Here is a 16,045-nt window from a genome sequence, read left to right as displayed (position 1 = left end):
ATTTCTTAATAAGTTAATATCTTAATAGCAGGATTAGAATTAATAAAGAGAAATATCCAGACCTCTGTGACTAACATGCAGAGGCTAATGAAACAAGATTAAGAGAAAACAAGCTGGTATTTTTTCTTTGGAAAATACAACATATTTGCATTCCTCTTTTGCTTTATATTTTGCCATGAAGTTCTATCAGACGGATGTACAGAGAGCGGCTCATCATTCGTAACAAATGTTAGTATGGACTATAGGGCAGTCACCTGTGTATAGGGGTAATCAAAACAGTTGATTTGATGGTAAAATCTTCTGAGCAGGGCATATCCTTTGGATATATGTCTCTGCAACTCTTACACTGTACTAGGGCTTTGTCTCTAGATTTCAGACACTAAGTCAATAAGCATTAAGGTAAGAAAAACTTGGGCACAGTCAAAAGCTAAAGCACTGTAATGCAGGATTTTAAAGATTTAGAGGTTTCTAAGAAAAGAAGTAGAAAGAGTTGCAGATAAAAGAATTTGCCAGCAGGGTTGTCTGTTACTTGTATGAAGAGTCATTGAAAAATGAGAATTACTAAAAAGGTAATTCCTTAGGACAGGACCCTCACCTCCTTATCTGTGTGTAAGCGTGCACATAAAAATAAAAGTAAACTAACCTTTGAAGAACAAAAAAACAGAGACAAGATGTCTGTGTGTGATTCCAAGTTACCTAAAAATGCAATAGAAGAAAACAGGAGCATATTATTCTCTGAAAAAAATGAAAACTTAATTTAATGAAGCTCTTCATTAGCTGAGAGAATGAGTTGACTAGTTAATGCAATTAGAATTCTCCATTTGAGCTGTCTTACTAACTAGGTCATAGCAAGGAAATATATGGAAACAGAGAACTGCTCTAGTAAAAATACAGATTTAAAAGTATATATTTCTACCTGTGAGGTACATTATGATAAACAGTAAGAAAAATAGGCCAGAGTAGCCTATATTCTATATTCACATTTGACATATATGTTTAAATCTGAGGTGAATGATCTTCCTGAAATTCAGCTAGTGGAAGAGACTCCATATGTGGCATTGGAATATCACATATACTTCTCATCAGAACTATATGTAAGCCTACTGTGACATGGTGGTTTTTTTTTTTCCTTTTCTTTGAAGGGAAATATCTGGGAACAAATTCTGAGAATACCTTTTCTCCTGGAAATAATTAATGCTGTCCCTTTCATCATCACGGTAAACATATTTGAATTAATACATTTGCACATCGCAATTTTATAGCTGCGCAAATAGTCTTAATTTTTATTGGAGTAAATTTGAATCTTATGTGGATGACAAATTTGTGCCTGTGGGAACAGAAATTTGTCAACAACAAGAAGATAGTTTGCTACTTGAATGAAGTAATAATACAGATCACTTTCCCCTTCCTCCCTGATAGGGGACAAACAAAACCAAAACCCTCTGACTCAAACTACAGCACAATCAATAAAATAAACCAGCTAGATATAAAAATCTAAGAATCTCTGGTGTCTGCACTGAAAACTGACTGTCCTTATTTTATTAAATTATCTTACATACAGTTTATCACAAAGGAAGAAAAAATGTTATTTAAAGCCATATCTTACACTAGAAACACATTAATAATAAGTATTTTTCTCAAGTGTTTCATTGCTGCTTGAATAAAAAAGCTCTATTCTTGAATAGAAAAGCTTTTAATGAATTTGTTAATTTTTCTTTCAGATTTTCTGGCCATTCCTAAGAAACCTGTTTATTCCTGTATTTTTAAATTGTTGGCTGGCAAAGCATGCTTTAGAGAATATGATTGTAAGTATGACAAAGGAAATAACTATTTTAGAGTTTCTGGTTTTTTAGTATACTGTCTTTAGTGGGATTTTGGCAGTACAGTCCACTGTCCAACTTTAATAGGAAGCTAACCAGATCTGTATTTAGATTATACAAATGGTCAAGTATTGCTAAACTGCTTTCTGCATCAAAATTAGAAAAAATTAAGACATCAAGTGAAATCTCAATTAGTATAAATTGTTACTGTTCCAATAAGGGAAACTTGGAATGGCTGGTTCTGCTACTCTTCCATTCATATGCAATTGCAGGGAACTCAGCTGCTATGCCTTAATTGGTCCTTGCAGCCTGTAATTTGAAAGCTAGACATGAGCAGACAGATCTTAAGGCAGCTTGCAATAGTATCAGAATTGTGCCAGGATGAACAAAGAACTATTTAAATAATCACAGAATCACAGCTGGCTCTTTTGCACCCTTCTATAGGATCTATCATTTGAATGACTGTATTTTATCAGGGCACTATATAATTCCTCTGTAGAATCAGCTCATGCCTTATTAATTCAAAACCAAAAATAACACCTATTTTCCATTAATATAGAATGATCTTCACAGAGCCATCCAACGCACACAGTCTGCAATGTTTAACCAAGTCCTCATTTTAATATCTACCTTACTATGTCTTATCTTCACTTGGTAAGTGGCCAAAACCCCTTTGTTTTTATTATATATATTGGCTTTTCTTCCTTTACTACATGGTGATAAAACAGGCATTCTAGAAATCATGCATTAAAATAAAAAGAGTAATATACTTGCAATGAAAGTGTTAACTAGCACCTGTTACTACTGGGGTCCTGATACACTGCGTTTGGAAAGAGAATGTGCATGCATGGGAAAGGGAATAATTCTCACTCTAAGGAAGGAAATACAGATGATGCAAAAAAGCAGGAGAAAGGGGTGGGAGAAAATTTACATATGTACCAAGAGTGCAATCTCTGGAAAAGTGACTCAAATTTGAAGAGTACCAACAGAAGTACCCATACTAAGGTCACCTTCCTCTGTCTGGTGGGACAGATAAAGAAAGGTATTCAAGATCTCAGCTTTATCACTCTGATGACCAAGTCAGGTTCCCATAAGGAGTACAGGGGACAGCTGTTAATAATCTAGATTACAGAAAGTGTAGATTTTATTAATCTAGATTACAGAAAGTAGTGGATGGTAGGTTCAAACAACCCAAACGTGCTACTGTGAAGAACTTTTTGCTGCAAGACCTTGAAAACTTAAATATACAGAAGTTTGGGAAGCATGGAGAAAAATCTGTTGAGGGCATTAAACATACTTGGTTAATGAAATTCATGAGCTGCAGATTATTGGAGGCTAGGAAAAGATCCAAAGGAAACACCACTTGATTGCCCCATTTTTATACTATGCCTTAGGGATCTGCTGTTGATCAGGGCTGGAGACAGATGAAGTAGACTACAGGAGTCTTTGGTCTCACCCAGCATGGTCATGCCTATGTTTGTATAAATGGATAGTGGTTATAATGTAGCTTGGTAGCTTACTTAACATACAGAATTTTCTCAGCAGTAGTGCTTGAGAAGTGAGTATCATAATTTTTTTTTTTCTGTATAAGAAGAATGTGTGTGTTACAAGATGCTGTACAAGGGGGCAGTGAACAGAGAAGATGATTCTGTGTGGAAAGGCTAAATCACCTGTATTTTTTTTGCCAAACAGGGTGCCTTTGGGTCAACACACTGATAAAGTTTGGTCTGTCATTTTAAAGACAGTGATTTGATTTTCTCTTACTTTATTTCTCTAGCTTATTTTTCTGATAGCCACTGTTATGTGCTGCCTAACCCTTTTGGTAATTACAGTGTAAAATAACACATGGCCTTTCCCAGTCTTGTCCCTTTCTGTCCTTTATTCAAGAAGAGGAGTTTGTTCTAGCCAGTGGCTAAACGAATGGTCCAATTTTCCCCTTTGTCTTATGGCCACACAACTGCATAATGACAAATGCTGCCAGTTCTAAACAGTAACAAAATTTTGTGAGATTAAATTTGCTATTGAATATTATGGCCCTTTAAGAGGAAATTTTATATGAATAAGGATTACAATACTTGAACCAGAATGCATAAAAATTCTATCACTGTAGCAGTTGAACATTTTTAATTGGGTCTAATTTTGCTTTTGAATTTTTTACAATACAAAGCACTTTTGACTAAATATACCTTCACCTTTTTTACTAACCTACTTCAGTATTTTACTGAACTGCTGAACAAAATATGTATCCAGTTCTCAAGTTCTCTGAAGTAAGCTAGTAACAAGAATGTTTCCTAAGAACTCACCATGATGATCCCTGGTTGAATAAGGTATAGAAGCTGCAGCTAAACAGAACATCATGCTCACCACCAGGTGTTTTGATAACTGACAGTAAAACATGCAGAAAATGGCAAGCTCACTTACAGTAATTATGTCTGGTCTCAACAGCCGCAGTTACCAGCTCATTATAGATCATTATATACTGACCTAGTATGGACCCTGCTAGACTGCAAAATAAGCTAAATAGGATGAAAACACCCAGTAATGCAATAACTAAGGAAATGAAGCACTTTTGGAATGACTAAGAATAGTTGTTCAAGCATCTGCAGCTTGCCTAAGACTAGAGTTCTGTTTAGGTAATTATTACTGTTGCTTACATGAACACACATAATGGCATTTTTACACTTTTTTACCTATCTATATATGATTTTATATTAGAGTATATTTTTAAAATATCCAAAAAATTCTCTATAAACAGTCAAAATCAATTAGCTTAATGTGTTTGATTATGTTACATCTATGGTGAATTTGAGACAGCATTTCATTTTAAGATACATCATTTAGAGCTTACATAAGTTTCTTCATGCTGAAAGAGGAGCAAAGTCCATTTCTGGAATCTGTCCACTTAAGGATGGATTTCACCAGGCTGATCTTTCACATTTTCTGCAAGAGCAAGCAGTAACCAAGTGTATTCTCCCCAAACACATATGGGAGCCAGCACCAGACTTATCCATACGTGTAATGGAGCACAACACAAAAAAATTTTGAGCTAGCACTGGTCTGTTTTCATAACCATGTTTTGATTACATTTAGAGATACTGCCTTGGTCTGTGAAGTACCATAGCTTCAGTAGTGCAAAATTAATAAGCCTAGATTAGTAGCTTAAATACAGTGCTTGCAGTTTCAGAGCACTTTCCCCCTAGAGTATATTCAGTACCATGGGGACATGCTCATGGTGTGCTTTTGGCGCCACTGATAACTGCCCTCACCGTGCCTCCCTGCCAACCTGTAAGTTTAATGGCATAGCGACTTTCAGGCACTGTATGCATTAAATTGCAACACCACAGGCCTTCTCAGTTCCTGGTTGACAGGCTTGCTTTTACCATCTGCTTCAATAGGAACAGTGGCTTCTCAGCACTTCCAAAGTCAATATAACTTTACAACACAGGGTTCTGGTCAAAACCGTGCTTTTTTATCAGACACATAGAAAGACGTGGCACATAGCTTCGTATGGGTATGACACCATTTATAAGAAGTCCAAGATGGTATGAAGCCCAGAAAGACTCCTCTTTCTACTTCCATTTTTTACCAGTTCAGTTAGACTGGTGCACTGAGACGGTGCAGCAAAAGTGCTTTCTTACTGCTTCAAGTGAGACTGAAACCTTTTGTAAGTTTTTTGATAGTCATTTCTGTGACAAAGTTTAAAACAAATAAATGCTGAAGCATAACTACTTTCCAGCATTGCTTATGCTCCTTAATCAATTTTTTAGAATTTTGGGTATATTTTTAACATATTTAAAAGTAGGTTTTTGCTGAGGTGCGAGGGAGATGCTTTCTTTACTTTCTTGTGCAGTAACAGAAACCTGTAGTTCTGTACAGAGTACAAAATATCTGGATATGTACAAGCATATTGGAGCTGACACGTCTCCACTGATAATTCTGAAAGTACAATTTTGCTGCAGAGTGTACATTATAGGATCTTTTCTGAAAGCTTGTGTGTTTACAGAGTGAGAGGATATTTATATCAGAAGATACTTATGTCTGATTTTTGTATGGGTGCAAGTTCAGTGAGCAGGAACACGCCTCTGCCATCTATCTGTCTAGCCAGAACTGAAATTATGCTCTCTCAAATGTGGAGGAACTATTCAGTCCCAGTCACTTAAAAGTGCCTCAGCACAACCAGGACCCTGGGGAAGAACCTGGCCAGACCTCCTGGTCTCCTAATGGTTTACCATGGAGGGAGAAAATTTGGCAAGTCTAAGCCCAGTACATTTTTACTTGTTCTTCTAGTATGTAGACAACAGCATTGCATTTGTTACCATTTGACTGGTCATCTTTCTCAACAGAAATTTACTTTAAAGATCAGTTTGGGGGATCTATATTATGTACAATAGCTGCAAGAAAACAGCATATTTATAGAAAATATTTTTTAAAAATTATAAATGCATAAAAGGAGCTCTGCCTCATCAACTTTGCTCTTGTCTGCATATAATAAGTATTTGCAAAATAACTTCTACCATAGCTAGCAGAAAACCCACAGAAAATGAATTAAATTCTGCTTCATGCATCATGAGCAAACCCATCAGTTACATCTCCACAACAGAATCTTATAAGTGGTGGTTACACATGTAGATGCATTCGAACTTAGGTCTTATAACTCAGGTGTAAACTTTCAGATGAAAAGTTAAAAAAATAATCTAATGTTTACAGCTAATTAGCTAATTTCAAAATTTTTAGATATCATTATTCAAGCTGTTCTTCGCACTCAGAATATAGTAGGAAAAGACTCCTTCTGTATTTTTGTATACAATTGACAATTTTCAACGTTATTACAGAACAAACACTAATCACATAACAAAATTCTTGCTCTATTCCACTCTGATTTTTGATGATAATTGTTTATGGATCTGGGGGTAGAACTCATTTGCAGATCAATAAATTCATAAGACCAACTCCATGTGTCTGTAGTTTACAGATTACATACAAAGATTTTTTTTTTTCTCTTTTCTTCTGATTTCAAAGACACATTAGGCTGTCCAATAATTTTTCTTTCTTTAAATACCTCAGTGGCCTCCTAACCAGAGCAATTATACATATACTAAAAGATCTGTGCTCCTATATGACACTGTTCAACAGTTACTATTGATAGAGTTCTAGTGAAAGTTACAGACCTAGTCAAAGTATACGTTGTGTCATTTAGCTAATGGATGTTTGCACTTGTTTGTCAAATGGAATACTAATTATTTCCATAAACTGTACAAGACAACAAATAACAGTAAATGACTATTTCAGGCATCTTTCTGTGACTCAGTGTATCATCTATTAAGACTTATTTTGCTTTTAAAATCAGTGTTAGTCATATACCACCAGTATAGAATGATTATCATGTGAAAAAGGTAGCTACAAGCTGTTTGAGATGGGCATTTCTTTTTTTCATACTGACGGTTAAGAAGCCTGCACAAACTTTGCTTACGTCTTCATTGAAAGCTCACTGAGGTCAATCTTAACATTTTTTTTACCCTTCAGTGCTTTCAACATCAGAAAATTAGGATATTTCCACACACTGATTTACAGAATAAACGGTAGTATGCCACTGCTGTAGCCTCAATGTCAATTACACAGTCAAAATTCTCATCTGGAGGAAACAGCATGAATAAGTTGCTTTTAAGGATGGAGACAAATCCAGACAATGATTTAGTCCAAACAAGACAAATCAAGACCTTCAGGTTTGGAACACTATATTACAGAAAAAACCCAACCAAACAAAAAAGGATTAATCCCACATAATGTTAGAGAAAATAAAGCATCTCAATGCTCCAGTTCCCTTTATTATCAATAAGTAGAGACAGACAACTCAGAGGGCAATGCAGATCTGAAGGGAACTAAATCACCACATGGAGGTCTGTGCTTCTCTGTCCTTCTGTGTTGATTATATCAGGAGCCTACAATGGCAGTTCTCCGAGAAAGATGCCTAGCATTAAGTAGGATGAACTTGAAGAGTGTTAGCGGATTATGTAATGTAGAATAAAATGTGGTTTTTTCGGGCCTACAGTTCTTTCTGTGATGTTATGTTTTGTTGTATAGCACTCTCAGTGCTCAGGCCCAATCTCAGTTTATGATTTAGAGACACTTTCTGCATTCAAAAATAGCACAAAATTAAACTGTAATTCTGTCATTTAGTTTGATCAAATCCAATGATTCTAAAGTGGTAAAGCACATGAAGTCTCAGGATCTAACAGACTAAACAGGAGTTGCAGAATTTAAATCCCAGAATATTACAGAACATTAATTGAAAGTTCTAAGTAACTGTAAATAATACAAAATAACTTATTCTACTATTACAAGAATCCCACAAAGCATTAAAATAATAGCAGTTGTGCTTTTCTTTCTCTGAAATAAAGCAGATCTGTCAGGAACTTGCTTGTTTCAAACAAAGGATCTCTATTTTCTGTTTTGAAATATTCCTATGCAGTGCTCTCCAAACATACAAATAGATCTAGAAGTACACCAGGTAGCACATGTAGTACCTTCCAAATCCATTGTACCAACTTCCACCCTACCCTTGTCCTGCTTCTCGATTGCTGGAATCAGGGCAGCATGTGTGGGTAGTTCTCCTGTGAGTGTATACAGTTAGAACTGAGGTCTACTTCAGACACTACCTTAACACTTCCTTAAGTGATGGAACAATAAAAAGGTTGTGCAGCCTCTGGAAGGTCAATAACAAAACATTTCTTAAAATATCCATTTATTATTTGCAAACCTATAATCTATAAATTCAATTAAAGTTTAGCTGAACTATTGCCTTCTGGGAAAAACTGTGTGCATAAACACAAGGACAACATTTTCATCAACTTTGGTAGGAGAAAAACGTATTGCATACAGAGTTTATCTTTTCTTAGGTATAGAAATTTCTAATGTGGCTTTGCTAAAATCTACTGTATAAGAAGCATGTGAAAACAGAGTGTTACCATAAATAGGTGTCAATCTAGATTATTTAAATGAAAAATTCAGATAAAACTCCCACTGTTTGTAATGGAATATGGACTTATGGGATGGGCCACACCTTTTTCACCTTTGCTAGCACTGGGGATCATGCGCTTACATCTGTATTACTAGTACTTGAGGGCCAAAGCCTTTGAGAAGGCTTGATGAGAAAATGTAATGAAAAATTACAATGACAAAATATAATAAAAAACCCAACTCATTTCTTGGATTAGTGCCTTTGCTTATTTTTATACAAGTATTGTATGGGATGGGCCACACCTTTTTCACCTTTGCTAGCACTGGGGATCATGCGCTTACATCTGTATTACTAGTACTTGAGGGCCAAAGCCTTTGAGAAGGCTTGATGAGAAAATGTAATGAAAAATTACAATGACAAAATATAATAAAAAACCCAACTCATTTCTTGGATTAGTGCCTTTGCTTATTTTTATACAAGTATTGTATTGTGACAACACAGTAATATTACCATATATAAATTCATTCTGTTGTCTTTTTTTTTCCTTTGGTTAATAGCATGGTATTTGTCATAATAAATTTTTTAAAATATTTTTACATGTTTAAGTTCAAGAGTTCAGATCTTAAAAAAGCATATGGGTGATTAGTGCTGTTAAAGAGTGCTGCTTAAAGAGTATAGGGTAAGGACTTAAGCTACTGAAAAACTGGTTAATTGTTTGTGAAAGGCAGAACAGAAATCATATTTATTATAGGGAGAGAAGAAGTGTGGAAGCCCAATCAGAAGTCTTTTTGGCTACCCATCACACATGGTTTCTATGGAAACCTAGATAATTATACAGTGATTTTCATGGTATTTTAGTTATTAACTTGGTAGTGACATAATGTTTCCTTTGTTAATCTTTTTAGATGTTTCTACATAGTTATTTCTAAAATAATTAGGTCAGCATCTTTCCCATGCTACATGCAGGGAATTCTTTGTGCAACTGATGTAATGGAACATTTAAAACTAGACACAGAGAGGAATGAAATTAATAATAATTTGAATAGCCTATTTACTGTGGTCTGTGGAACAAAGTCATAAAGGTTAGAGAGTTCAATCTAAACTATCTTCCGAGTATGAGAAGTATGAGATACACATTTGCTGTCATCTTTTCTTCTGAAAATAAAAAATCATCAGAAAGACTAAATGGTAGCTCAGAAAGCTGCCCTTCACAAACCCTCTGTAAAATGCAGTCTGAACAACAGATTATTTATAAGCAAATCCTCTGATTTTTTTTAATATGTAAAGAAATATTAAATTAAGAAAGTAAACAATAGGATTGAGAGATTTCTATTGTTTTATTGTACCCTGGAAGATGAGTCAGAGCTTCAGGTACTTGTGATCTTCTCAAGTTCCAATCAAAGCTTTGCTGATTTTCTAGCACAGGTTGCAGATCATTTATTAACCTGAAAATCAGTAGTTCCAAACTGAATTTAGAGAAAGGTGGGCAAAGTTAAATTTGAATAAATTTGAAAGACAAAATAAACTTATCCACATTTTTTGTTCTCTATTGTTGTACCACACAATATTTTAATATTTTGTATGGTATGTAACTCTACATCATAGGTCAGGTAAATCATCCTTCAACAATTAATGCAATGGCAGTTTCACAATCTAGTAGTGTGTTGTTTAAATCAGTATTTTTAATTGACGCTAGGAAGAATTTTCAGCATGGCTTGCACGACTTTTACTCTTGGTGACAGTTAGACATTATATTACTTTCCATTCTGAAAGTTCCAGCCTCTATCCTGTGAATCATTTGCGATCATTCTCTTCTAATCATTTTTTTCTGCTATGTGAAGGTACTGCAAATTCAGTATCAGAATATGCATTTTAAAGTGTAAAAATAGATTCAAAAACAAACTCCTGCCCAAGAAGGAGATAAAATGTCTCTCAGGTTCTTTCCCAATATCTTCCCCAATAAGTTTCATGTGATGTAAAAATGTCTCTCAGATACCAAATGCTGCTAATATTTACAATAATCTGGACAAAAAGATGCATTGAGAATATTTGGGAGGGATAAACAATATTTTGCAAAATGTTATGTACTCTGAATATGCCATTGGGAGAACAATTTTTCAGCTTTTATTATCATAACATCTTGTAATACAGTAATAATATTACCAGATACCATGACAAGCAAAGGTTGTTCTGGCAGCAAAGACCAATTACCATTATGAAAGGAGGAAAAAAAGTAAATTATTTTGAGTCATATAACATTTGGACTGTTAGAAATACAATTCTAAAAGACTGCATCTCCATAGCATCCTTTCTTTAGCAATCATATTTTGAATTTTGTGGGAGATAAATAAAATCAAGCTACTGCTAATGTTAACTAATTATGGCTTGCCAACACTTGTAAAGCAACACATAAAATTCCTCAAAGTTAATCTAAATACAATCCTGTCATTTTTCTTTTGCATGAACATAGCACAACATAGAATGACTATAAGGAATATGTAAAGTCATAGTAAAATTAAAAATTAAATTAGCAAAGCGTGCTTTCATTTTCTGTCACACTGATGTACATAAGGACAGAACTGGCGCCACAACATGTAATTCCGTAATTACCATGTGAACCCCATGACATAATAAAGGGGGATTTGGTGAAATCTAGAAGTAATCATCCAAAGAGCAAGGACAAATAAGGAATGTCAAAGAGAAATAGAATGTCATATTCCGTTACCAAAAATCAATTACCATATTTTAATATATGCAATATGCATTTGAGACATGTATGTCTTCAAAAGTATCAGCACTTGAAAGAGATCCACAGGAAAAAATGCAGTCAGAGAAAAGGTTTTGGGGATTGAGACATAGGGAGCGATGGAGGTAAACTCAACAGGCATGCAAAGGCATGCAAATTAATAGGATGTGGGTTCTCTAGTAAGCTTTCCATTGGTTTATAAACACACATGCACACATACACCTTCTGCTGAATCACAGGCTTGTAAGTAGATATCTTGTGTGAAAATGTAAATGTTACATATGCAAAATACGCGTGTTACCTTCAGAACAGGGGTGAAAAGAATAACTTTGGTAAAATAAAATGCTAGAATAAAAGTCAATCTGGAATACAACCAGAGTCTGCAGGCTGTGAAATACTGTATAATCATATTGGTAAAAGAAATCTTAGGTTTTGCTTTGGTTTTGGGAGGACTTCAATAAAAGCAGGTAAAGTTCTCCTTAAAGGGGCAATTTGATATATAAAATAAGTGTTAAAAACCTCTGTCTTCTAACTCTCATTACAGGAACACATTACATTTCACATACTTCGTTTTATCTTTGCACTAAAAAGAAAAACCTGATACTCACATGCTGTCTTTGAGAATGTTATATCATTTTAGACAGTAACAAATAGAATGCCATGTGTAATGACGGATGACTAATTATGTTGAGGATGTTACTTCACCATTTAAAATTCAATGCCTGGCAGCAAACCATCATCACTCACAATTCCTGGCTCAAAAATGAAGTTGTCATTAGCACGCAGACTTAAAAAAATATATATATATATATATCTTTCATTGACTGATTCATTAGGCTGACAAACTATTTTACTTTACTAAAGTTTGGGGTTTATGGTGGTTTATGCTAACACATTTAACTGTATTATTAGATGCCATCAGTTATTCTGGTTCTCTGATGAGCAGTAACTCATTATGCTGATTTGTGATCAGCATAACTCTTTAGTATTTGTTCACTTTTATTGTCTATTTCATATTCCAACTGTATTTTAAGGGTGTGAAGTTTAGCAAAGTTCATATTTCTCAAATCAGAAAGTGAAGAGTTAAAAAAGATGTTGATACAACTTTGGCCATACTAGCAGAAGCTGGCACCAGCTACCAGGAGTTATTCACTCACACTCTGTATTAGGCATAACTTTATGGAATATTGAAAGGACATCTCAGAGACTGTAGCAGAGCTGTGCATATGATATGAGATGATCTAAAAAGACAACGGATTTTAGTGCATTTACAGTGAATTTTAAAAGGAAAAATTCTCATTTTTCTCTTCTGTATACTTGATAATCCATTAGAAATTACTATAAATTTTAGACAGATGTTTTTCAAACAGGTGAAGACTAGAGGGTAGACAGTCATCCAAACATAGTATCACATTTGGGTGATAAACAAATACATGTAAAAGTTAAATGTCTATGGATTCCTGTAACTCACCTGTGTGTGATATTCTTTCCATTAGCAATAGGGGCCCCATCCCCCATGCCAGAGCTGTCACATGCCAAGATAACTTACTGAGCTTAAATAAAGGAAGTAAAGAATTAAAAGTATGATTCATTACAAAAATGTTACTTGTTGTCCTGGCTTTGGCTGGGATAGAGTTAATTTTCTTCCTAGTAGCTGCTATAGTGCTGTGTTTTGATTTAGCATGAGAATAATGTTGATAACACACTGATGTTTTAGTTGTTGCTAAGCAGTGCTTACACTAGTCAAGGACTCTTCAGCTTCTCATACTGCCCTGCCAGCGAGGAAGTGCACAAGAGCTGGGAGGGGGCACAGCCAGGACAGCTGACCCAAACTGGCCAAAAGGATATTTCATACCATGTGATGTCATGCTCAGTATATAAACTGGGGGGAGTTGGCCGGGGGGCGGTGACTGCTGCTCAGGAACTGGCTGGGCATTGGTCAGTGGGTGGTGAGCAACTGCATTGTGCATCACTTGTTTTGTATAGTCTTTTATCATTATTATTATTATTTTCCCTTCCTTTTTTGTCCTATTAAACTGTCTTTATCTCAACCCACGAATTTTACTTTTTGTTTTCCGATTCTCTCCCCCATCCCGCAGAGGCAGGGGGGTAGTGAGCGAACGGCTGTGTGGTGTTTAGCTGCCTGCAGGTTAAACCACAACACTTGTAAACTCAATCTCTGATAATTGCTTGTGGTCTTCAACAAAAGTCTTTACCAAAACATACAGGTCTGTCAATCATTTTGACCTAGTCACAACAATTAAACATCAATTTGATGTCAGAGACTGTTAAAGATTAATCTCTAAATGGTATCTCAGCTCCAATAAATTTGTATTTCTAGTACTGTTATTCCATTCTCCCTCTCCCCCACAAAGTAGAAGTCTGTAAATAAAGACCCTTTAGGGTATAATCCAAATAAACAGCACTCTGATTAATGAGTTCTGTACTTCCATTGACAATTAAAACCTGCTCCTAAAAAAGTTAAAAATAGTAAATTATATTAAGTTTTGTTATCTCTCAACCTCAGTAAAATATCTAACTGTATACTTATAAAGGAACTCAAACGTAAGCTTAAGGTTGAATATATGCTCCCATTCATCGCAAAAATACAGCTATATTTTTTGGTTGTGGAAGTTGTACATTTCTGCAATATATATGAAAAATTATATATACTGTATATTAGAGTGGAAGTGGCTGAGTCACAGCAATGAGGAAGAAAAAATAATTGGTATTCATTTAGTAAACACTGAAGTACAAACCGTGGGTTGACTTTGCAGACTGAAAACTTAACAACAGGCATGAAATCAAATTGTCAGTTCCTTTGGGCACAGAATACTGTACATAATTACATTCCACAGCAAAGTAGTATGTTTACTAGTATATTACAAAAGGAGTAGGAGATCATATAAGGGATGAGGCTCTTTAAAGGTGTCCAATACATTATGGTCTCCTGTAATCGCATACATTCTACTGCTTTGCTTAACTCTACAGCGTAAGAGCAAAACTCTTCATGGAATTCCAATAAACTTTTGAGTTACCTTTTCATATTTTCAGGACATCTATTATTACTGGCTTACATGACAAACCTTAGTCAACTGCTGAGAATGAGCACTTGTACTTAATTTGCTTTTCAGTTTACAGTGTGTTGATATCAACAAATTAAATACAGTCTTATATTTGGCAAGTTTGTTATCATTAGTGATGAGCAGTGAAAATAAAGTAAATGGAAATATTTTATGCAAAGAAGTTCAAAATAAAAGTACTGATGAGAGGGCACAGCTACATGTGGGCATGTATGTACTTTTACTAGAATTGGATAAATATGGCAAAAACCGATTGTGGGTCACGTTTCAACTGTGCTCCTTCACTTGATCATTTTTTGTTCGCTTTGCTAATATTCTAAAACTAAAAAAGAAAAAAATGCAGAAAATAAAGATTCAGCCAACTTTAAGGCAAATGTGAAATACTCCCTCTTGAATATTCAGAGTGGAAGTTTAATTCTAAGGGCTGTAGTGACTATGTAGTAGGAATAAAATCTTACTGAATATTCTCCATGGACTAAGCAATCGAAAAGAAAATACGGCAGACAAAACATAGCAGAGACTAACTATATAGTGTGCTGTCAGTCCTGGTACTCATGGTGATCTTTCTTCTTCCTCCCCTGCCTTCATCTTTCCAGTATTGTGGTCATTAATCCCATATTATTTTGCTGGCTACTTGAATCAGCTCCCCTCTTCGCTCATATGTCTGCTGTTTTTTGGTCATCCTGATACTACCTGTACTCTTCCTTTAAATGATGCGTATAATCAAGTACCCTATTTTGAGAATGTAGCTTGTTGGTATTTCATCATAAGCCATCATAAACATACTTGTGATTGTTAAACAGTCACACCTCACACTTCAGAATAGTCCTGTGAGGTTTTGGATTTCATTGATTTTTAGAAACAGTTATATGCATAGATCCATTTGAATTCTAGCCAAAGAAATTATCAGACTTGAAATTTTTTTCTTCAAGCAAACACATGGTCAAAACAGGTGGCCCAAAGAAGAAAACTCAGATGGAATTCATAAAAACTTCTATGACTTTCAGAAAACTCTTTAGCTATTGTAAAGTTCAGGCTTCTTCACTCAACCAAAACATTTCACTGAAAACACCATCAGGACTCCACCAGAGTTAACAATAGTGAGGAGCAGGAGGATAATGATGATTAAATCATGGAGCTTGCCGATCAAATCAAACAAGACACAGACAGTCCAAGGTATCCAAGTCCTCTGGCTCATAGCTAGAAGAATTGTTAGATTTCCAAGCAGAAAGTCATAGAATCATAGAATCATTGAGATTGGAAAAGACCTCTAAGATCATTGAGTCCAACCGTCGACCCAACACCACCACGCCCACTAAACCATGTCCCTAAGTGCCTCATCTACTCATCTTTTAAATACCTCCAGGGATGGGGACTCCACCACTGCCCTGGGCAGCCTGTTCCAATGTTTAACCACTCTTTCAGTAAAGAAATTTTT

The 16,045-nt window shown here is 35.2% G+C and overlaps 1 protein-coding gene across 1 annotated transcript in view; it reads left to right on the top strand.

Annotated features, from left to right (window-relative positions):
• Positions 1 to 16,045, top strand: part of KCNT2 (potassium sodium-activated channel subfamily T member 2) — a 141,067-nt gene that overhangs the window by 29,903 nt on the left and 95,119 nt on the right. Inside the window, exons 7-9 of the mRNA XM_019473093.1 lie at positions 1,143 to 1,217; positions 1,722 to 1,805; positions 2,380 to 2,474. Of these exons, the coding sequence (XP_019328638.1) occupies positions 1,143 to 1,217; positions 1,722 to 1,805; positions 2,380 to 2,474 (254 nt within the window). The remainder of the gene's footprint in view (positions 1 to 1,142; positions 1,218 to 1,721; positions 1,806 to 2,379; positions 2,475 to 16,045) is intronic.

The sequence above is a fragment of the Aptenodytes forsteri genome, unplaced genomic scaffold (assembly GCF_000699145.1).
Source record: "Aptenodytes forsteri isolate BGI_AS27 unplaced genomic scaffold, ASM69914v1 Scaffold181, whole genome shotgun sequence".
Taxonomy (NCBI): domain Eukaryota; kingdom Metazoa; phylum Chordata; class Aves; order Sphenisciformes; family Spheniscidae; genus Aptenodytes; species Aptenodytes forsteri.
This window is presented reverse-complemented; position numbering and strand designations above follow the sequence as displayed.